The following is a 24,169-nucleotide window of genomic DNA, read 5'->3' on the forward strand; positions in this document are numbered from 1 at the left end:
TCATCACTTATAAAATGGGCACACCATCTACCTCCATGAAATCTTGAGTTACAGGGATAATGTAAATTGAAACAGCTTTTTAAAAAAGGGACAGGTTTCCCTTTGGTGGACATGTGGAATCAAGGAAACTACAGACTAGTTTCACCCCAGCAACGTGAACCTTCACCTTCTGATGTTAACTTTGGGATCATGACCTCAGGCATCTTTTGCATATATCCTTCCAAAGGCAAATGCAACGAAGACAACTAGAATCACACCTTGGAGAGCTCACTCATACTCTGTGGTTCAGACCTCGCCAGGGAACAATCCTAAAGAATCTCAAGCACACAAAGTATATTCTTAAATATGGTTTAATACTCTTCTCCATTTCTGTACATCACAACACCAAGATTTCGCTGCTTAGGATCTCTCTGTAGAGGCTATAGAGAATGCAAAGGCTACGGTTTTCACCCCCTCTTATTTATGTGTTTGTATGTGTAAGTGTAATACATATCAGTATATATTGATACACACATCAATATATAATGCAATATATATCACCAAAGAGAACACATTGATTAAAGAAATACAAAAATTTGGCATCATTTCCAAACTTAAATAGTAAAAATAAAAACTACAAAAGGAGCTGCATACCCTAAATGTATCATGTGAAACAACAAGCATATTCAAAAATGTAAATTTACATCCAATTTCTCTGGTCTTGTCATATCACATTAGACCCATTTACAATGGCAAAACCCTAAGGTACTGCTGTGAAGAGAGCATGTTTGCTCGCTCTTGGGTGTTCTGCAAACAAACAGCAGAGCCCAAAGCAAAAGCCTGTTCCGGTGAAGCCTCCCACGTTGGTGAATACCAAAGAATTGACTCTTCTCACTGGGGGTTGAGACATCAGGTTATACATTGAAAGACAGTCATTTGGACCTCAGAGTACAGTGTGAGAACCAGAAGCTTTACATTTAAGACATACTCCCTTCATTCAAGTGAAACAGGATTATTGGAACGATAGGCAGGTCTGCAACCTGGGAACAAGGAGCTGGTTCAGACCAATAAAGCTACGAGTGACTGAGTCAAGTCAGTGAAGAACAGCAGTCAGGCACTAAAGTGTTAAAAGTACCCAATTTGAAAACCAAATGCACCCCACTACCCTATCAGTGTGGGAATGATACCAATTGACTTTTAAAACCTTTGGTCCTTCAAAGTCCATTTGGTATACTTTTTTTCCATTGCTACCACTGGGCACATCCTATACACTTTATTCACTGTCACCACCTTGGGCATGCCATGACCTTGCATGCCAGCTGGGGTCAAGTCCCACTTAGAGCCCAGCTGTGAAGCATAAGCTTCAGGTTTTCAGGCCCACTTTTGGATCCACCATATAGTTAAGTCCTTGGTGCCAGAAGCTGTGTCCCATCCCTTCCCACCCCTGCCCTCCCCACCACCCCCCTCCCATAATTTCTCATATGAGAGGTGCTTGTAAGTCCCATATTTGAAACAGATGCTCCAACCCCACCAGGAGGCCAGGGGTTTATAATTACATGCACAGTCATACATGTCTTGTCAGTCGTTCCTGTGAAAAACCTTGCAGTTCATTTAAAAAAAAAAAATCAAAACATTCACATAATCTCATGCCATCCAACACAAGGAAAACACGACCACCTCCCTTTTACCAAGGACAGACCCAAGCAAAATAAAATATTCTTTAAATTTCTTTGCGTCCACTTAAATTGCATGTTTTATTTCTCCCAATCCCAGCAATAGCACAGAAGCCCCATCATATCCATCCCAAACTGGTTTCTAGTAGGCTAAGATTATGGGAACCCTTGTCAATGCAACTGCAAAACAGATGGAAGCAAACAGTGCACTTGGCCCAAATGCTTCATGTGTCAGTTTTGACTTTGCAATGCAGTTTGCATCCTTGAAACTGACAGTCTGGAGGGGGAGGAGTAGTGTGAGGGAGTGAAGTTGAAATTGCCTCCTATTAGCTCACCCTTTCAACATTAAACAGACCAAGAGAGAAACGGTTCCGACATTTCACCGCGTGTATTTCTTCTTATGCAGTCTAAGCTGAGAATGCCATGTAAATGGGTCACTGCGAAATGCAGCAATTTAATTTTTCTCCAATCAAAATAAGAAACAAACCAGTATGATCTCATTTCTATTAACTTTTGAAGGTTTACAGCAGTTAAAGTATTTTTGATTCTATGTATGAAGGTTAAAAAAATCATTTTTTTTTCATAAAATACAAGAGCAACCAATTTCACCATCGAGTAAAAGTAAAAACTGGGATTCTTTTTTAAATTAGTCCAAAGTGGGATTTTAGGAACTTAGTTGTAGGCTGCTGCGCTGACACCATGACAAACCAAAGTGTAGGGTTGGGTCTCGTTTTGTTTCGGTTTTCTTTTCAATATCCAATGCTCATGGATTAAGTTCTGGAAATGTTCCAATTGTAAGGCAGGGATCTGTTTGGATTCCACCACGGGTATGCTCCTTGGGTTGGATGCTGGAGGGTGAGGCACATTTTGCCGGACCCATGTCGACTACCTAGTAGTCATCAAGGTCAAAAAATTCATCATCTCCTCCTTGGTATTCCATTCCCTGGAAATCTACTCGGTACCGCAAGATACCTGGGGAAGCAAATCAAAGAGTCAATCATCTGTGTCTGTGTTCTTGCGATGGGGAGGGTTTGCTTCGATAAGGAAAGCCCAATTCCCTTGTAGAATTACAGGAAACAAAGAGATGGTAATAAAAAATAGTCCCAACCATAAGGCACCTGCATGGCACAGTCGGTTGGATGCCTGACCCTTGGTTTCGGCTTAGGTTGGGTAGTAATCTCAGGATGGTGGATTGCGCCCCATGTCAGGCTCCACACACTCAGCACAGAGAAGGCTTGAGTTTGTCTCTCCATCTGCCCCTCCGCACCCACCATGCATGCAGACTCCCCCTCCTCTCTAAAATAAATCAATCTTAAGAAAAGGGTCCCAACCAAGGAACCCACGACCATGCCAAGTGTTGCCTCCACCCACCTGCCTTGGTGGGTGATAAGGACACCTTGCCTGAAGTAACTTGATTTTGGGATAGACAGTAAAGCTTTGACCTGAGACCCTGGACTTTAACTTCCTTCCTTGCTACTCACCTCCAATTCCACCAAATCCTTTCACAAACTGGGATCCTTCTTGTGACTTATCTGTGACAATTTCCAATGTAGCTCCAAATTTTTTATAATTGTTAGCAAACCACTCCAGCAGGGGCATACTCTCAATCAGCTCATGTTCTTGTCCTGTCTACAAGGGTGACCATGAGATACAGAAAAAATGGGATCAAGATGTATCAAGACTTAGCGATCCTAGCTTCCCCATCCGCCATCATTCTCATTCTCCCTCTCATTGAGTGGGTATACAACTTTCTATATGAGTTCTGGTTTCTAGTGACATAATTCTGATAGGACAGTTCTTTTTCTTTCTTTTTTTATTTTTTTTATTTTTTATTTATTTATGATAGTCACAGAGAGAGAGAGAGAGGCAGAGACACAGGCAGAGGGGGAAGCAGGCTCCATGCACCGGGAGCCCGACGTGGGACTCGATCCTGGGTCTCCAGGATCGTGCCCTGGGCCAAAGGCAGGCGCCAAACCGCTGCGCCACCCAGGGATCCCCTTTCTTTCTTTTTTTTTTTAAAGATTTTATTTTTTTATTCATAGACACAAAGAGAGAGGGGCACAGACACAGACAGAGGGAGAAGCAGGCTCCATGCAGGGAGCCCGATGTGGGACTCAATCTCGGGTCTCCAGGATCACACCACAGGCTGCAGGCGGCTCCAAACCGCTGCGCCACTGGGGCTGCCCAGGACAGTTCTATTTCCAATAACATTCCTCCTAAGTCTCTGGTTTAGTGATGAAATGTCAACACACACTTAGTTTTTCAGCTTCTAGTTCCTGTTGTTTCAGAGTCAGACTGTAAAGTGTCTCTAGGCAGTACTCGTTTAACAACCCAGAAGAGACACAACAGAACTGCTTTGGGAATAGCCTTGTAAAAAATAAAGTCCTTCAAGACACAATTTGAGGAAGCTACTACCCCTAAGGGATCTGTGCTGGGCAGACGACACTTTAAGCTATGGTGATGGCATTTAGACCAAACCTATAGAAGCTGTTTCAGTGTAAGAGCTGATAAAGTCAGTGAAGCAAGCAGCAGATTCACAGTGCAAAAGAGATTTGACTAGTCAGTCAAATCTTCCTCTCTACTACTTCAAGAACGAGAATGCTTAACTAGGGATGCCTGGGTGGCTCAGCAGTTGGGAGTCTGCATTCAGTTCAGGGCGTGATCCTGGGGTTCTGGGATTGAGTCCCACATTGGGCTCCTTTGCAGGAAGCCTGCTTCTCCCTCTGCCTGTCTTTGTGTCTCTCATGAATAAATAAATAAAATCTTAAAAAAAAAAAATGCTTAACTACTTTAAAAATCCCAAGCAACAGTAACTATGGCATAGCCTCCTTTCTTAGAATCAGACTGGCATGTTGGAGAAAAGAGGTGACCACGTCCTGTTGCCCACCACTTCCCAAGTGCCAACAGTATGAAGTTCAGTTTCCTAAGGCAGATACTCTACACTGTCAGTGCTCTAACATGGATTTTTTTTTAAAGATTTTATTTATTTATTCATGAAAGACAGAGAGAGAGAGAGGCAGAGACATAGGCAGAGGGAGAGAAGCAGGCTCTCCACGAGAAGCCCGATGTGGGACTCGATCCCAGGACCCTAGGATCATGACCTGAGCCAAAGGCAGATGCTCAACCACTGAGTCACCCAGATGCCCCTCTAACATGGATTTATGTTTCCATGCATGTATCACCAAACTAGGAAAACAACCACATACCTCTTTGTCTGTGAAATGAGATTTATCCTTCTCTTGTTCTGGAGTTAGATAGAGAATTTTCTCTTCTGTAGTATTGGGGAAAAAAAGGTGTTAACCTGGTTCTCATATAGTAACAGATCTAAGTCTCATGAGAAAAGTCAGGTTAGGTGAAAGGGATTCTGAACTCCCATAAACCTTCTTTTCATAAACATTAGTCCACATGCACTGAATGGCTAACAGGTACGCTGCTCCTACTATAAGTAAACACCAAAGACATTCAAGATTCTTGTTCTCAGGAAACCTAAGTCTTAAGCAGACATTTATCACTTCAAGCAAAACAATTTATGAAAAATGAAGCCACCTCTTCCAAATCGCCACCCAAGGTTTCCAGAACACAGAGGTCACTAAGAAATAGCAGTCTTATTTTATTTTCTAATTCACATACCTTCTGTGCCTTGGCAATGAAGAACATATCTCATTATATCCAGATTTTCATAGACTATTAGAATCTCTACAGCTCCCATTTCTAAAGCCTTTAGTGTATCTTCAACTCCAAAACAGTACTTGCCCGTGTCCTGGCTGATTTCATCAAAGTATCGTCCTGTGATTAGGGAGAGGTAAGTACATATGTTAAGGTTTCCTTTGTAGATACAGACTTTCTTGCTCAAAATCCAAGAGAGAGAGAGAGGGGGAAAAAAAAAAAAAAAAAAAAAACCTTAAAAAATGAGTTATGTGCCAAAAGTCAGTGAAAAATTATTACTACTCTAGTCAAGACTCTAGAATTTGACTCAAGAGGTTAAGAGCTGGACCAAAAACACAACTGTTTGTAAAAATATGTGTGCTGTTAAATCAGAAACGAGGCCAAATAATGGCCAGATTAATCTCTAATTAAGGGCCTCTATTTACCACTCTCTTACAAGGGATAATCTGCAAAATAAGACTGAAGTTTGGTTCCTGTTGCCAAAGGGTAGAAATAGTAGAAATGTGAACCCATTTATTAGAACCCATGACTAAAAAAGATGGGTTCCACTGAAGAATTTTTTTTTTTTAAAGATTTTATTTATTCATGAGAGAGAGAGAGGCAAAGACAAAGACAAAGACAAAGGCAGATGGAGAAGCAGGCTCCATGCAGGGAGACTGATATGGGACTCGATCCCGGGTCTCCAGGATCACACCCCAGGCTGGAGGCACTAAACCACTGAGCCACCGGGGCTGCCCTGAAGAACTTTTTAATACAAATGCTAAATCTAACTTTTCCCTTTTCACCATCTTGTTACATACATAAAATCACGTACACACAAATATACAGATAAAAACATTTCAAAGAGGAAGTAAATAAATTGTATTTCACTGATACCTATTAATTTCTTCTCTTGAATGAATTTCACGTTGGAAAGGACTTCAGTAGATAACTCAATAGCTTGGTTGAATCCATTTTCGCCACCATAGGAAATATCAACTAATTTTAAAACTTTTGATTGCAACCTCTGACAAAGATATACATTAAAAAAAAAAAAAAACAAAACAGCATCATTAGTACTTCAAAACTCTTTTACCAAGATCCACCATTTTTTTTTTAAAGATTTTATTTACTTATTCATGAGAGAGAGAGAGGCAGAAACATAGGCAGAGGGAGAAGCAGCCTCCATGCAGGGAGCCTGATGTGGGGACTCGATCCCAGGTCTCTAGGATTACACCCTGGGCTGAAGACTAAGTTTCTTGGTAAGGAAAAAGGAGACTGTTCCTGCCATCTAAGTTGGTAGCGTACACCACCATTTTGGTTGAGACTTCTATCATAATGCTGCTCCCTCTCCAGTAGAGCAACTTGGAAATGTGATTATGTCCCAGCCCATGTCATAAACCAAAGATATTTCTGGATCAAGTCAGCTAATCAGCTCTGTCATATTGCTAAGAGTTTTAATGCTTTATTTACCTCAACAAATAAATCAGAAAAATCAGCCCTTAGTTTCTTTGAAATCATACTTCATTTGGAGGCCAATTATCCACTATACTAGGAGCTGCCATAGGACCAGAATGATTCTATCTAAAATGGCTGGTTTTAAAAGAGAAAAAATACCGAGAAAAGTACAGGAGAATGTTTCTTCACTCCCTGCTCAGGAACATGATGTGGGGCTCGATCCCAGGACCTCAGGATCATGACCTGAGCTAACGGCAGATGCTTAACCGACTAAGCCACCCAGATACCCCTGGGGGAATGTTTTTTTTTTTTCTTTTAAAAAATATTTTATTATTTATTTTTTCATGAGAGACAGAGAGAGGCAGAGACACAGGCAGAGGGAGAAGCAGGCTCCCAGTGGGGAGCCCAATGTGGGACTCAATCCTATGACCCTGGAATCACGACCTGCGCCGGAGGCATACGCTTAACTACTGAGAGACACTCAGGCGTTCAGGGGGGCGGGGAGGGACGGGGGGTGTTTCTTAATAAACACCTTAATTCTGCCAATTAGAGCTAGGTTCTTTTTTCTTTGTTTTTTAGAGCTAGGTTTTTAAACACGAAATATATCATTTGAAAACCCAAAGAGATGCACGTGTTCCAGTACTCAAAAGACGCACTTACTACCGCCTAGCAATTAAAGCATCTACTTCTCACTTACCTGATCAAACATATCAGATTGACTTAGTTCAGTTTTAAAGTCCGCTGATCCAGCTAAAACAAGACCAGCCACATTCACTTTGTCCCCAGAAATAAACAGCTGTACAGCAGTCTCAGCTACTTTCCGAACATAGTTATGTCGCTTTTCCATTCTTAAACGAGCAAAACGCAAGGCTGATTGACCTCCTCTACCTTTGACACAAAAAGTGGGGGGAGAAAGGGCAATCATTAAAAAGCATAAAATAACTTGCTAAATAAAAACTAAGCAATCATGCTATTACCCAACAAAAGTACAAAGAGAAAAATTACTGTTTCCTTAACTAAATGTTTGGCATAAACTGGTAATAGTTACCCGCTTAAAACGTTTAATTATCTTATCAAAAGAAGGAGCCAGAGGCACCAAGGAGTCATGAGTCCTTTCATGATGTTTATCCTATCACCTGGATTTATTAAAAAAATATATATTAAAGTAATCTCTACCCCCAATGTGGGGCTTGAACTCAAAACTTGGAGATCAAGAGTTGCAAACTCAACCAAATGAGCCAGTCAGGTGCCCCTACAGGCTGACCCTTAAATAATAAAGGTTTGAATTAAACTGTGTGGGTTCACTTATATGTGGATTTTTTCAATAAATACAATCTAGTTCTGTAAATATATTTTCTCTTCCATATGATTTTTAAAATATTTTTTCCTACTTTAAAAATATAGTAAAAAAAAATAGTATAATATAACATTTATAATGTGTTAATTGATGGTTTATGTTAATGCTAAGGCTTCCCAGTAATAGTTTATTAGTAAAGTTTTTGGGTAGCCAAAAGTTACATGCCGATTTTCAACAAAAGCTATGTGTGTGTGGGGTCAGTGCCCCTCACTCCCATGTTGTTCAAGGGTCAACAGTACTATTTGTTTCTTTATTGCTAGACACAGATAAAATGGGCTTGTGTTCTCTTCTTGTGTTACCATGTTTCTTTGGGAGATCCACAGTGAACTTGTGCAAGACTTCTCTTGTGTTTCCTTGGAGTGTGCCAAAAAGTGCACCACTACCATCTATTACAATGAAGCCAAACTTGCTGTCATCTGAAAGTAGTGCTGTAAGAGCCTGAAAAGCAAACATAAGTACCACACAATAAATACCTAAGCTTTGCTAGGGTAAAGACAAAACCCAAAAGCAGGTATACTAGCCCTTTTACCCCACCCAGAATGGTATGAATACTTAGAGAAAAGCCATTTTATGGAAGAATCTGGAATTCAGCTATAAATATGTAACCCATATGTACAATTCTGAACCAGCTGCAGGGGAAAAAAACCCAACAATATTGACGTGAAGCCTTTCAACAAACCTGACCTGGACACATGAATACAAACCCAAAAGAGATGGAGGATTCAGGTTCATTCTAGTCTTTGATTTAATTTAGAGTGATGGCAATTCATGAAACATAACAGTTAGAAGTCTAACCTAACAAAATAAGTCTAACCTCCAAAAGCTGACTTTCTGTAAAAGCCCAGCATCAACAGGCAGTATTCATCATAGCAAAGAGTATCTTGTAAATCAACTCTAGAGTAGGAGTATATGAGTAAAAAACCCGGAAACAAAGTCTATAAAAAGATCTAGTTTGGAAATTTTTCATTTAACTCCTATGTCTTGAGCCTCCTTAATGGTATCAGGATATAAAACTCAATCTTCTTTTAAAGGTATTATATAGCTAAATGATTTGGGTTTTATGGGGGAAAACCCTCCTTCTGGGTTAACATATAACTGTATCCCCATGGTTCTGCCTCCTGAAAGAGCAAATATTTAAATAGTCCTGGGCAAGAGTTTTCATGATGGGAGTCTACACCTGATAGATGACTAAATGCTAGATGCCAGGCTTTTCTGGAGCTAAGAAATATCCATTCCATTTTAACTAAGGAAGAAAATTTCTTTTAAGAATTGACCAGAAAGCAGATTAATCATTAAGGGTCAATCTTTATTTTTTTAAATTTAATTTTATTATTTTTTTAAATTTAATTTTATTTTTTTTTAATTTTATTTATGATAGGCACACAGTGAGAGAGAGAGAGAGGCAGAGACACAGGCAGAGGGAGAAGCAGGCTCCATGCACCGGGAGCCTGACGTGGGATTCGATCCTGGGTCTCCAGGATCACGCCCTGGGCCAAAGGCAGGCGCTAAACCGCTGCGCCACCCAGGGATAAGGGTCAATCTTTAACCAAACCATGTCTGATCATTAGCATTAAGACATGAATGTTATACACATTATGTCACAGTGTTTGGTAGCTTAATTTAGGTTTTCAGGAATTCTCATTGGGGAATACTTATCCCTCATAAGAATGTATAATCAGGGCAGCCCGGATGGCTCAGTGGTTTAGCGCCACTTTTCAGCCTAGGGCGTGCACCTGGAGACCCAGGATTGAATCCTACATCGGGCTCCCTGCATGAAGCCTGCTTCTCCCTCTGCCTGTGTCTCTTGTGAATAAATAAAATCTTAAAAAAAAAAATTGTATAATCATCCTGATTACACGGAACATAAATTGTGTTGTGCAGTAGGTCACATTCATATGTACTTATCAATATATCAATTAAAAGCCAAAATAAACAGAGCTAACAAGATTAAACAGTACCTTGTAAGAGTTAAGGTTTAGAAATACTAATGAAGCTAGCTTAATAAGTTAAAGCTAAATAATATGCATACCAGGTAGCATTTAAATTAACAAGACTTAAAATCTGCTTTCATGAAACTAGATACAGGTAAATGGGACTAGATAAGAGCCTTCCCAATGAAGCTTTTCCCAGAAGGAGACTGACAAGATAGCCAAGAGAACAATCTCAACCATCTATGCAACAAACCAAGATTCAACTGGAACTGGACTTCCTGTCAAGTTAGCAGAAATCATCCATTGTAAACTGTGTCGACAAATGTCAGTTCTAATTCCACTGTAGAGGTTTTTCCCTAGGTCGATGAAAAGCAAAAGACTGAACTAGGAGCCAGCTGTGAATTCCTGATTGTTCTACTGTTGACTGATTTAGGTCACTCTAATGAGGCTTCCTTTCCACCCTTAAAATTTTATCTTATGGCAGCTCTGTCACTCAAAAGTTTTATTGGGGTGGGGGGGAAGCTCTTATAGTCCTAAAGATTTTATCATTTGTGAGCTGATAACTAAGGGTGCTAGAAATACAACCAAGTTCATGTGTGTATGTATACATACATACATATATATAAATATAAATATATATATACATATATATATATATATATAGAGAGAGAGAGAGAGAGAGAGAGAGAGAGATGGAGATCAGGTGGGCAGTTACATCTTTACCTCTAACTAGTTCTCCAAACCCAATTTAGCACTTTCCTCAAACATGCTAAATGCTTATGTCATTAAGTGTGTCACAAAGTATTTTTATTTTTTGCTAATAGCCAGCCTTGTGGTACAATGACTTAGAATCAGTCTGACGATTCTCCAAAAGCTTAAACAATTACATTACCCAGAAACTCCATTCCTTTTTTTTTCTTTAAAGATTTTATTTAAAAAAAAAAAAAAAAGATTTTATTTATTTATTCATGAGACACACACAGAGAGGAGAGAAAGAGAGAGAGGCAGAGACACAGACAGAGGGAGAACAGGCTCCATGCGGGGAGCCTGCTGTGGGACTGGATCCCAGGTCTCCAGGATCACGCCCGGGGCTGAAGGCGGCGCTAAACTGCTGAGCCACCAGGGCCGCCCAGAAATTCCATTCCTAAGCATACACCTGCCCCTCCTCCATGAAAACACACTGTCATGCAAAAATGTGTACATGTTCAGAGCAGCATTATTCCTAATAGCCAAACAGTGGAAATGACACAAATGCCCATCAAATCATGAACAGATACATAAAATGCAACAAATATCATTTCATAACAAAAAGAGATGAAGTACTGATGCTAAGTTAAAGAAACCAGTCACAAAAAGCTACCCACTGTATGAAATGCCCAACATAAGCGAATCTAGAGACAGTAAAGATCAGTCATAGCCTAGAGGTGAGAGGTCTTGAGAGGGTGGGAAAGAAGTGAGGATTGGTAATGACTTCTAATGGGTATGTGGTTTCTTTCTAGAATGATGAAAATTTTCTGTTTGAACTTCTTACCTCTGTATGGAATTTGTTGTCACACAAATACAATGACGTATTAATTGGTTTAAAAGGTTCAAAGTCAATGTTGACTTTCTTTTCCTTTCCTTCTTCTGTTACAATTGTACCACAGTAAACAACCAGGCCATTTGGAGGTACTGCAAAAAAACACAATTTCTCTACTTAAACCTGCAGCTAATTTTCCTCAATTAACAGAAAATATTCCAACAGTCTACTGTCCCTGGTCCTTTATTTTCAAATATTTTTTAAAAAATTTATTTTTAGTAATCTCTACACTCAATGCGAGGCTCAAACTTACAACCTGGAGATGAAGAACTGCATGCTCTACTGACTGAGCCAGCCAGATGCCCTATGTCCCTGGCTCCTTTAAAGCTTAATTTATATAAGGCAGAAATATTTGTCATCTTTCCTGCAGAATCCTTTCCCTAATTTTGAAAAATTCTGAAATGTTTTAAAAAGGAGGATTTATGTCTTTAACTACTAAAGAAAAGTAACTTAAAAAAAAAAAAAAGGTTAAATTCCAAGGCCGAAGGGACATTGCTGATAGATGTCTGAAAAAAACAAAAACATTAGTAACCAAAGGCATCATGGCAGGATCACAGTGGAAAATATAACCAAGATAAAGTAGAGGAGGAAAATGATTAAGCTCTAGATTACCTTTGTTATAAAGTTTGAGTCTTTGTTGTACAGATGTAATGGCTCCCAGGACTGAAAGGCGGTTTACTCGTGACTTAATGTTAGATGCAGTTCCAAACTCATCTGCTAACATTTTTGCCACTCGTGAAATCTGGTCTTTGGGAGGAATGATCAATGATATCATGCTTGTGCCATTGCTGTGGAAGAAAGAATAACATTAGAGGTTCAAGTACCACATTAGTGAAGAGTTTAAATTCATGTTTATCATTGTTCAGAATATGGTAGGCACTCAATTATTTGTTTTATTTTATTTAAAGATTTTATTTATTTATTCATGAGAGACACGCAGAGAGAGGCAGAAAGGCAGAGGGAGAAGCGGGCTCCATGCAGGAAGTCCGATGTGGGACTTGATCCCAAAGACTCCAGGATCATGCCCTAAGTCAAAGCCAGATGCCCAACCACTGAGCCACCCAGGTGTCCCATGTTTGTTTATTTTTATTTATTTACTTTTAAAGATTTTTAATTTATTTGAGAGAGAGAGAGAGAGAGAGAGGCAGGCAGAGACAAGCAGAGAGAGAAGCAGGCTCCATGCAGGGAGCCCGAAGTGGGACTAGATCCTGGATCTCCAGGATCAGGCCCTGGGCTGCAGCTGGTGTTAAACCGCTGAGCCACCCAGGCTGTCGCCGTTTATTTTTATTTTATTTATTTTTTTTTATTTTTATTTTTTAAAGATTTTATTTATTTATTCATGAGAGACACAGAGAGAGAGAGAGAGAGAGAGAGAGAGAGAGAGGCAGAGACACAGGCAGAGGGAGAAGCAGGCTCCATGCAGGGAGCCCGACGCAGGACTCGATCCCGGGTCTCCAGGATCACACCCTGGGCTGAAGGCGGCGCTAAACCGCTGAGCCACCAGGGCTGCCCCCTGTTTATTTTTAAATAAATATTTTATTTGCTAGAGAGAGAGTGTGTGTGTATACATGTGTGCGGACAAGCAGGGGGGAGGGGCAGAGGAGAAAGACAGGCAGACTCCCTGTTGAACCGGGAGCCTCATGCTGGGCTCAATCCTAGGACCCTGAGACCATGACCTGAACTGAAGTCAGTCGCTTAACCAACTGAGCTCCCCAGATGCCCCCGTACTCAAGTATATGAATGAATTTTAGCTATGTAAAGAAAAAGACAGCCCTCTAAGAGATGCTTGGGAAACACCTCATTCTTCAAGGGTCAAGAGAGAAACATTCATTAGGGGGTGACAACAGGCTGGAATTTGACAGAGTCCATGGCAGAGGCCTAGAATCTTGTGGTTCTTCAGTGGGAGAAGCTGTCACAGGATGATGTAACCAGTTTTTACCAAGCCCAGATGAAATAACAAATGAATATTATCCTGTCTGCCCTTACCCCCTTTAAATTCCAGGCTCACTATGAATTTATAATCACTAATTTAGCACCCTAAGTAATCTGATAATGGGAGTGTCTTGGAATTCACACATATTCCCAATTAAGAAATCACACACATCTATGTGTATCTCTAAATGTGCTTTACATATTAATCACTTAAAAAATATTTTATTTACTTATTCATGGGAGAGACAGAGACACAGGCAGAGGGAGAAGCAGGCCACACACAGGAAGCCCGATGTGGGACTCGATCCTGGGACCCCAGGATCACGCCCTGGGCCAAAGGCAAGTGCTAAACCGCTGAGCCACCTAGGGATCCCCGTATTAATCACTTTTGATTTTGAGAAGATACACGCGCGCGCGTGCACACACACACACCATACACTAAGAACCTGGTCAATTCTGGGTGCTTAAACAAATTCAAGCTTTTTAAGCTTCCAGAATGAAAAATGAGGACCAAACTCTGAACTATGGAGGACAAACACTATTACCAAGGCCTTGCCACATGGACGGACCCTTAGGAGTAGCCACCCACTTCTAACTGATGCTGATGCCAATGACATCTTTTTTAGCTACGTTATCTGAAGGTACATTAAAAAGTTTTTTTTTATTTTTTATTAATTCACGTGAGACAGAGAGGGAGGCAGAGACATAGGCAGAGGGAGAAGCAGGCTCCATGCAGGGAGCCAGATGGGAGACTCAATCCCAGGACCCCAGGATCACGCACCGAGCCAAAGGCAGACGCTCAACCACTGAGCCACCGAGACGTCCCTTTTTTAGTTCCACTTTATTTTTTTTTAAAGATTTTACTAAAATTAAAAACTTTTATGCTTTAAAGGACACCATCAGGAGTGCCTGGGTGGCTCAGTGGTTAAGCATCTGTCTTTGGCTTAGGTTGTGAACCCAGGGTCCTGGGATCAAGCTCCCAGGCTGAGCCTGCTTTCTCCTTCTCTCCCTTGCTCGAGCTCTCACTATCTCAATCTCTTGCAAATAAATAAAATCTTAAAAAAAAAAAAAAAAAAGATAAAGGACACCATCAAGAAAGTAAAAAGCCAACTCAGAATGGGAGACAATACTTGCTAATCATTTAAGGTTCAACAGTTAACCACATGATACAACCAATCCATCCATACCATCTGAGGTATATGCTCAAGAGAAATGAAAACAAATATGGGTATGGGGAACCTTCTTTCTGGGTTGATAAAAATGTTCTCAAATTAGATAGCGGTGATTGTTGCATAACTCTTAAGAAACCAGTATGCTGTGTCCTTTAAAAGGGGCCTAATTAAGAGGTTGACCAGCTGGCTCAGTCAGAAGAGAGTGCAACTCTTGATTTTGGGGTTGTGGGTTTGAGCCCTGCTGGGTACAGAGATTACTCAAATAAATAAATCTTTAAAACAACAAAAGCAGGAAAACCCCATCCTGCCCCTAAATGATGAGGGGAGTAATTAGAGGTGCCTGGCTGGCTCAGCTGGTGAAGCATGGGACTCTTGATCTCAGAGTTGTGAGTTTGGGCCCCATGTTGGGCACAGAGCTTATTTACTTTAAAAATAGATATTTAAAAAGGGAATAATTTTTACAGTATGTAAAACCGTGTATGAATAAGGCAGTTTATAAAAAAAAAAATCGGCAGCCCCAGTGGCTCAGCGGGGGTGTGATCCTGGAGACCCGGGATCCAGTCCCATGTCTGGCTCCCTGCATGGAGCCTGCTTCTCCTTCTGCCTGTGTCTCTGCCTCTCTCTCTCTCTCATGAATAAATAAATAAAATCTTAAAAAAAAAAAAATCTATAGGAAAGACTCAGAACAGGTTACTCCTTTTAAAATCTCTTGGACTTTTAACCTGACAGCTTACTAGAAAAGCCAAGGTTTCTCTGAGAAATGTTAATTTGTGTTTACTAAATTAACAATAAATTGTTATTTTTGTTAAAAAAACTAGGTCATCAGTATTATTAGGAAGAGTGGCAATATGAACAGAATCAACTCTGTAATACATATATATAGGAAGTTATGAGCCCCATATCTAATAGCTGGCTTTCTTACAATAGCTACCTATAAACTGAACCAATTTATATTATATAATATACATAACTGTATTATATACAGTAAAACGAATTTCACAAATTTATTTTTCCTCAGTATTAGTGATAGAAAGGGACCTCATTTACAGAAGACCCTGCCCTTTCAAAGTTTCCTCCTAGTGGTAAATACCACAGGTTCTCTTGACAGGTTTTCTCTATAAGCAGACAGGCTGCCTATCTAGCCTTTCCAACTATCAAATAGTTACTCTCAGATTATCAGCTTTTTTTCTATCTCTGAAACTGGCACTGTTTCTGCTGAGGTTTCTATTCAAAACCCAGAAGGCATGTTCATAACTTCCGCAATACTTTCCTCAATGAACTACAAGTTGATCAATGACAGTACACAGTAAAGTATGCTATGTGCACTGCTGCCACCCCTCGGGTAGGGGAGCAAATATTCTAGCCAAACCAGACAATCAAGCCGTCTTACAGAAGAGCAGCTTCACTTGGCATTACAAACATAATCAAAATGACCACAAAGCAAAGATGCTTCAAAACAACCCTTTGTGGGCTCCTGGGTGGCCCAATTGCTTAAGCATCTGCATCTGGCTCAGGTTATGATCCCAAGGTCCTGGGATGGAGCCCCACATTGGGCTCCCTGCTTGTGGGGAGGGGCGGGGGGCTTGCTTCTCAGTCATCCCTCCCCCCCCCGCTTGTGCTTCCCACTCTCAAATAAATAAATAAATAAATAAATAAATAAATAAATAAATAAATAAATAAATAAATAACTTAAGAAACCAAACCAAAACAATCCTTTGCTCATGTGCAAACACACATTAAGTCAGGTTTATCACTCTCTTAAATGTTTTTCATATCAATTTTCTCAGTACAACTACAAAAAGAAACTTTTAAAAAATATTTTATTTATTTAGGGACACCTGGGTGGCTCAGTGGTTTAGTGCCTGCCTTCGGTTCAGGGCCTGATCCTGGGGTCCGGGGACTGAGTCTCACATTGGACTTCCTGCATGGAGCCTGCTTCTCCCTCTGCCTGGGTCTTTATGTATTCATGAGAGACAGAGAGAGAGAGAGAGGCAGAGACACAGGCATGGGAGCCTGATACGGGACTCGATCCCAGGACTCCAGGATCAGGCCCTGGGCCGAAGGCAGGCACTAAACCACTGAGCCATCCAGGTGTCTCAAGAAACTTTTTCTAAAGGAGGACAAAGTGTCTAGAAATAAAAATTTCTACGTACTGATCTACCTGTGGCCATGTTCCAGTTTCTGAACTAGATGGAAAAAGAATTCCCAAATGAAACAAAATTGGTATCTTGTATTAAAAAAAAAGAAAAAAAAAGCTTTTACAGTGAATCTGTTGGATCCTATTTTTATTTTTAAAGCAACCAACTGTAACAAACTGCTATTCTTCCAATATTTATCTTGCTAGGTTTCCTTCCCTTTCCTTTCTTTCTTTCAAGATTTTATTTATTTATTCATGAGAAACACACAGAGAGAGAGAGAGAGAGAGAGAGAGAGAGAGAGGCAGAGACACAGGCAGAGGGAGAAACAGGTTGATGCGGGACTCAATCCCGGGTCTCCAGGATCACACTCTGGGCTGGAGGTGGCGCTAAACCGCTGAGCCACCTGGGCTGCCCTCTGGCTAGGTTTCTAAGAAGGAAATTTCCAAAGAGCCTTTCTGATAATTTCTTATGACGTTATGTCAAACTCTACAGATCAAGGAGGAGACGAGGTGTTTCCTCTGGGAGGGCGTGGAAACATTAGGCAGGTAAATTTAACTTCAAATATGGCCTCTTATCGTAGCTACCACCTACCTGTCTCTACACAGGAGCCTGTCAATTTATGCACATGCACAATATGAAAATATAGAAGATGGGGAAAAAAGACATATATTTTAATACCGACTTTTACTAGCTTGTGCTAGTTTTTAGATTAATAATTCTCAAGAGAGCATATTTCTCTACCCTATAAGCTCTTGGAAATCTTTACAGACTAAGAGTTATTTCTCAAAAGGGCTCAGTTTTTAAAAGCTTACGTGCTCTGATTTACAGAGTAGTTTCCTAGGAGATGGAACTAGCAAAGAGGCAATCAGTAGGGAATGGAATGAGAAGGGGCTCCAAGGATAGCAGGGGTGAAGCTCACTCAGCTCAGGAAGCAAACAGGCACCAAACCCCAAAGGATGAAAAGTTTGACGCTAAAGAGGATGTTGGGACAAATTCACTGAGTGAACTCAAAATGCCTGAAGGAAATCCTTAAAGCAAGATAATCATGCAGAGGACAAAGCAATGACCTTAAGATAAGCAGCTATTTACTTTCCACTGCAGATAGGTTAAGCAGATAAGCATTCATTAAGCAACTTCACTGTATAGCACCAGAGCTGGACAACCAACTTTACACTTACATCCACGTAACATTCTAGAGAGTACAAAGTAGTGAAGATTCCTGAGGAATAGGTTTCTACTTAACTAATTCAGAAATGTAGCTTGCAAAAAAAAAATCGTCGTATTTCTGCCAAGTTGCTCAATCTCAAGCACCACCTGAAAGTTAGTTTTGGCTTCTTACTCCTTTGGATTTTGATTAACACTCAAAAAAGTACCTTTCACTAGTTTCCGTGAAACTATCCTATGTGGGATGGTGGTGGTGGAAACAAACACCTAAAGTTTTTATTTTATTAATTTTTTTAAAAATTTTATTTATTCATGAGAGACACACACACTGAGAGAGAGAGGGGGGGGGGGCGCAGAGACACAGGCAGAGGGAGAAGCAGGCTCCATGCAGGGAGCCCGATGTGGGACTCGATCCCAACTCCAGTCACGCCCTGAGCCGAAGGCAGAGGCAGACGTTCAACCACTGGGGCACCCAGGTGACCCCACCTTTTAAAGTTCCTCTTTATTTGAAGGCTACTTTATAATACCTGGTTTTTTGTTGTTGTTGTTGTTGTTTTTTTTGTATATTGGCTTTAAGAGAAATAAAGTTTTTCCAGTAAAGCTTCCAAACAAAATAAGCACTCATTTACCCCCAAGGCAAGCCAATCAAAGCTGTTAGACCAGTTTGTGTAAACACCAAAATAAAATCAAGGAAGTTGAATATTTTATTTTAAAGCAACCCAAGCAACCCACAGGGAAGAAGGAGAAGTAAACCTTTCACCAAGGAGTTGCTGGACACATCTGCAACATATCCTTTTAAAATTTTAATAGGTTTTCATCTACTGTTCTGCTTTGTCACTATATCCTTTACCAAAAATCAAAAGGCTCTCATTCAAGAGTCAGTGAATTATGCAGCACAGCAATGATTCACATGCAGGTTGTAAAGACTGGGCAAAGCAAGACAAAGCATTTAACAATGTGGTACATAAGGCTTTCTGGGGCCTCTGCTCTTCGATTCCTTCTTGTTCTCACCATATTTGGGGCACTTTCCCTTATCAAAGAAGGGTTTATCAATGCTTCCAGAGGACTAACTTCTGAGCAACAAAATAGCTGGGAGACAGAAGGAAGAAGTAGTTGTAAATAGACTAAATGCAGACAGTAAATAAAGCCAGACAGAACTCCGGAAGGAAGAGAATTTAAATAAAGAGCTGACAGCTCTTCCTTCCTTCAGTCTCACACCGCTGAAGGAAAAGTTTCCCTTCCTGATGTGGGAAGTTACGATAGTGCCACCAGTTATTCATCCAAGGTTTCCTGAACCCTGAGCAATATGGACAGGGCAGCATTGATAAAGTCACTCTATGGGCCAGGTCTGAAATACCTGTAAGGTAGAAAAAGCAAGGTGAGCAGAGCAGAGCCTGTACTCCGGGGTGTGTAGAACTTCAGGTATCACAGAGTTGCAGACTTTGGATTCAAGGTACCTTCTGACAAAAGACAGGCAAAGACAATCTAGGCACTCTGACTTGTATAAGTTTTATCAAGTTCATCAATGATGCTCAACACTTTAGAAAGGTAGCTGGAAAAAAAAAAAACTGTGGTTCATGCAAGGCTGTCTACTGAACTATTTGCACTTCAGTGCAAGTTTTCCTTGGGAAAACTTTCTAAAAGAGCAAAACAAAAAAATAATTCTCATACACAAAAAGATCTCCCCTTCCTGGGCAGCCCCAGTGGCGCAGCGGTTTAGTGCCGCCTGCAGCCCAGGGCGTGATCCTGGAGACCCTGGATCAAGTCCCACGTCGGGCTCTCTGCGTGGAGCCTGCTTCTCCCTCTGCCTGTGTCTCTGCCTCTCTCTCTCTCTGTGTCTCTATGAATAAATAAATAAAATCTTAAAAAAAAAAAAAAAGACTGATTCAAATACAATCATATCAATTCTGATGTGTAATAGGGCTGAGAATCACTGGGTCTGGCTTGCTTTCTGCAACTTGAAGCAGAATTTCTTGGCCAGCTGAAGCCAGGGATTCTAGGACTCTGTCCCCAACTAGAGAAGAGAAACTCAGAAAGCCACCAGCTGGAGGTAAGCAGATGTCATTTGGCCTAGCAGCAGTACAACCACAATGAACTGTCCAACTTTTCCCTGACAGAACACCCACTACCCCCAAATGCCCTGCCCACCCATCTCATCACCCCAACTTAACAGAATTACTTTCAGTTTAGGACCAGGTAGTAGACTGCCTAGTATACTCTGTAGTTGGGATTTAGAGTGTGTGTTCCCCAAGGAGCTATCATATCAATGTTTGATGACTGGGATTGTGCCTAGGAGATGAGTAGCCAAAGCTTCCCACCATCCTTTTTTAAGCTCAAAAAAGCTCAACTTAAATCTTATTCAAATCATTTTTGGGAATCGCTAAGCTAGCCACATTATATGGATCATCGGGTATAAAGCAACGAGTTCCTCTCTAATTTCTACTGCCTTTGTCCATATGTTGTTTTTTTAAGATTTTATTTATTTATATGAGAGAGAGCTAGAGCAAGCATGAGCAGGGGGAGGAGGAGAGGGAGAGGAGCAGACTCCTTACTGAGTGCAGAGACCGCAGGTCAGGAGCCAAAGTTAGATGCCTGACCGACTAAGTCACCTAGGCATCCCCTGTCCATATTCTTTTTTTTTTTTTTTAATTTTTTATTTATTTATGATAGTCACAGAGAGAGAGAGAGGCAGAGACACAGGCAGAGGGAGAAGCAGGCTCCATGCACCGGGAGCCCGACGTGGGATTCGATCCCGGGTCTCCAGGATCATGCCCTGGGCCAAAGGCAGGCGCCAAACCGCTGCGCCACCCAGGGATCCCCCCTGTCCATATTCTTTATTCACCATGGGATTTCTATTTTTCTTTTACCAAACATGCAAAACTAAGTTTATTATTTATTTTTTTAAGATTTTATTTATTGATTGATGAGAGACACACAGAGAGAGAAAGAGGTAGAAGCAGGCTCCATGCAGGGAGCCTGATGTGGGACTCGATCCCAGGACTCCAGGATCACGCCCCTGGCTGAAGGTGGCGCTAAACCGCTGAACTACTGGGGCTGCCCGCAAAACTAAGTTTAACTTTGAAACTGTAGATATCTTTTTGATATGGGCCTAATACAGAAACAATGTGGGAGGTTGGTTAGGAGTATGGATTTTTGTTTTATTTTTTTATTTTTATTTTTTATTTTTTTAAAATTTTTATTTATGATAGTCACAGAGAGAGAGAGAGAGAGGCAGAGACAGGCAGAGGGAGGAGCAGGCTCCATGCACCGGGAGCCCAACGTGGGATTCGATCCCGGGTCTCCAGGATCGCGCCCTGGGCCAAAGGCAGGGGCTAAACCGCTGCGCCACTCAGGGATCCCGTGTTTTATTTTTTTAGATTTTATTTATTTATTCATGAGAGATACAGAGATAGAGAGAGGCAGACACAGGTAGAGGCAGAAGCAGGCTCCATGCAGGGAGCCGATATGGGACTCAATCCCGGGACTCCAGGATCACGCTAAACCGCTGAACCATCCAGGCTGCCTGGATTTTTGTTTTTTTAAATAAGATTTAAAAAATTTTAAGTAATCTCTACACCCAATATGGAGTTCGAACCCATGATCATGACATCAAGAGTCACATGCTCTTCTGACTGAGCCAGCCAGGCACCCCAGGAGCACAGATTTATAAAATCAGATTTGGGTTCATGTCATGTATTATCTACATAACCTACAGCAACTTACATAAATCTCTTTGGGCCTGAGTTTCTACTTTCTTCACAAGGTCATGAGGATTCTGTAATATATGTCAAGTGCTTAGCGTGCATAACAAATATTAAGGGCTCACTAAAAGGTAACTACATGGAATTCTAGCTCCTTGTACCCTATCCCTCTGTTCTTTAATAGTATAGTCAGAAAGAATTAACATCACAGCAGAGGGAGGGGGGAAGCACGTTAGATGGTGTGGTAAGTCTTACTAGAGTCTGAGTAAGTCCAGAGATAAAAGGGGACTTGGTAGTAGGTGGTAATTACCTTTCTTGGATTACAGGTCTTACCAAATCTTCCAATAGAACAAATAACCAAACCAAAAATGCAGTTCAAGATAATATGGCAAGAACACTAGTTACAAAATGGTTTTGTAACTTATCATAAGAAATACAGAAATCCATTTCCCTCTGAAACTTTAAGTAACTTTATCGTACAGCTGTGGCATGGGTTTTCATTATTGTGACATAATCCAGAGTCAGTCACCACTTGTCTGGTTATCAGTCACTTCAAAGATCTGAACCCATTTTCTCTTCCACCAAGTATCAAAAAGTGAAATAACGTGTTGCTTACACTAGGTCTACATAACCTTAAGGGCACAAAAATTTTAGAACATGAATTTGATGAATACAGTTAATTCCTAACATCAGAAATAAGATCTTCTCTACATAGTCTCTTCTAAGCAAACACCAGAGATTTATTCTAAACTACCATACAAAATACCAATTAAAATTTTGCTAGTCTTTGGAGAGGAACTAACACTCCCCAAGAAATGACTGTCTCAGCTTTACCTTTGCCAAACCCCTCAAACCATTGTTAGTCCTTAATATAACAAAACTAATACTTCCGAAGTGTCTTCTTTTGTTCACCCTCAACTTGATGCCCTGCCCCATCATCTCTTATGCTGGTTGGAGGTGGATGGGGCCGTCTTTTATGAAGAGCTTGCAGAATATCAAACTAGGAGGGAGGATTCTGTTACTGTTCAAAAGGCTAGACAGTTACCTGAAATTGATTTATGCAATTGACCTTAGGGGTCAGATGCCATTACCAGATGGGACAAGGTCCAAGATCTGAACATACTGAGACATTAAAGCAGCCTCTGTCATAAAGAGTAACTCACATGTCCCAGCAAAAATTTCCAGCACAAAGTTTACAAAGGTTCATTTTCATACTTTACCTTCAACATTAGGATTAGTCATCCAAAACAAAAATGTATATATCTGGTGTATTACTTTTTCTACAATTTATAGGCATTTACTTGGTCTCAGAAAAACTATAGGGGCACCTGGGTGGCTCAGTCAGTTAAGCATCCAACTCTTGATTTCAGCTCAAGTCATGATCTAAGGGTTGTGAGATCAAGCTCCACATCTGAACTGGGTGTACAGCCTGCCTAAGATTCTTTTTCTCCCTCTGCCCTTTGCTCCAAAAAATTTTTAAAAATACATATAAAAAAATTATAACAACTTCACAAAGCTCACCTAGTGGAATGTTCCACCAGGAAGCAGCAGCTGGAAACTTTCTCTAGCATTCTTTCATCAAGGCAAAGCCTAGAGATATCAATCACAACCAGCATTAGTGATCAGCGTTCTACATGGGACCTTATAAATGAGACAATTTACCTGATATTTATCACAATGCAAGTACTTTTCAAATAAAACAAAAGCCACTGCCTTCCTGTTACTGTTCTTTCTAATACACAAAATGAGCTTCTGGAGAAGGATTTCAAAGCAAGTTATTTCCCTCACCAGTGATGCTCATTAAGAGTATGTTTGGTACCCACGTTCTTCCTTGGGTAGATTTGCAAAAAGCATGCCTGTTTTCCTTTTATCTTTGTTTCTGGGTCTCAGCACACCTGCTCCCTCTAGTAAATGCAAATCTCCTTGGATAAGAGTCCTTTCAGAAGGGAATGGGAGATGTTTTTACTTAGCAGAAAAAACACTAATCAAAGAGCAAGGCAGTATGGTATAACAGGATTACAGGCTCTGAAATCAGAAAAGTAGGAACAGAAAATCTAACATTGCCCCTTATGTAAGGTTATGATATCATGAAAGCTACTTAATCTCTATATTTCAATTTCTTCATCCATGAAATGGTCATAGTTTCCTCAAAAAGCTGTTATGAGTCAAAATGTATGCTATTCAACTCATCTTCAGAAAACTAGTTTTATAACTTCATTAAAACATATCCCAGTCCTGAACCTCTAACCTTGTCTTTCCTGAGGCTGCTCCTTGCTTAAGTGAAGTCATCAAGGCCAGAAGATGCCAGAGAATGGGGTAGCCAAAAAGGGAAGAAAACGCTTTTTCAGTAAAAAGCTAAAGATATCCAGAGGGTAATTGGGTGATGGGCATTAAGGAAGGCCCTTAATCACATCATGATGTGATGAGCATGGGTGTTATA

The 24,169-nt window shown here is 40.7% G+C and overlaps 1 protein-coding gene across 3 annotated transcripts in view; it reads right to left on the minus strand.

Moving 5' to 3' along the window:
- Window positions 1-334: 334 nt before the first annotated feature.
- ETF1 (eukaryotic translation termination factor 1) overlaps window positions 335-24,169 on the minus strand; it is a 32,294-nt gene continuing 8,459 nt past the window's right edge. The window contains exons 3-12 of one of the 3 annotated variants that reach the window (XM_072841216.1): window positions 23,251-23,319; window positions 12,235-12,410; window positions 11,575-11,714; window positions 8,412-8,550; window positions 7,453-7,643; window positions 6,195-6,324; window positions 5,283-5,438; window positions 4,859-4,923; window positions 3,134-3,281; window positions 335-2,624 (exon numbers count right to left, since the gene is read on the minus strand). In XM_072841216.1, coding sequence (XP_072697317.1) covers window positions 2,542-2,624; window positions 3,134-3,281; window positions 4,859-4,923; window positions 5,283-5,438; window positions 6,195-6,324; window positions 7,453-7,643; window positions 8,412-8,550; window positions 11,575-11,714; window positions 12,235-12,410; window positions 23,251-23,319 — 1,297 coding nt within the window. In that variant the 3' untranslated portion in view covers window positions 335-2,541. Of the gene's footprint in view, window positions 2,625-3,133; window positions 3,282-4,858; window positions 4,924-5,282; window positions 5,439-6,194; window positions 6,325-7,452; window positions 7,644-8,411; window positions 8,551-11,574; window positions 11,715-12,234; window positions 12,411-19,385; window positions 19,407-23,250; window positions 23,320-24,169 lie in introns of those variants that run through there. The other 2 variants (XM_072841218.1, XM_072841217.1) reach the window with 2 other exon arrangements.

The sequence above is a fragment of the Canis lupus genome, chromosome 10 (genome assembly GCF_048164855.1).
Source record: "Canis lupus baileyi chromosome 10, mCanLup2.hap1, whole genome shotgun sequence".
In the NCBI taxonomy this organism is placed as follows: domain Eukaryota; kingdom Metazoa; phylum Chordata; class Mammalia; order Carnivora; family Canidae; genus Canis; species Canis lupus.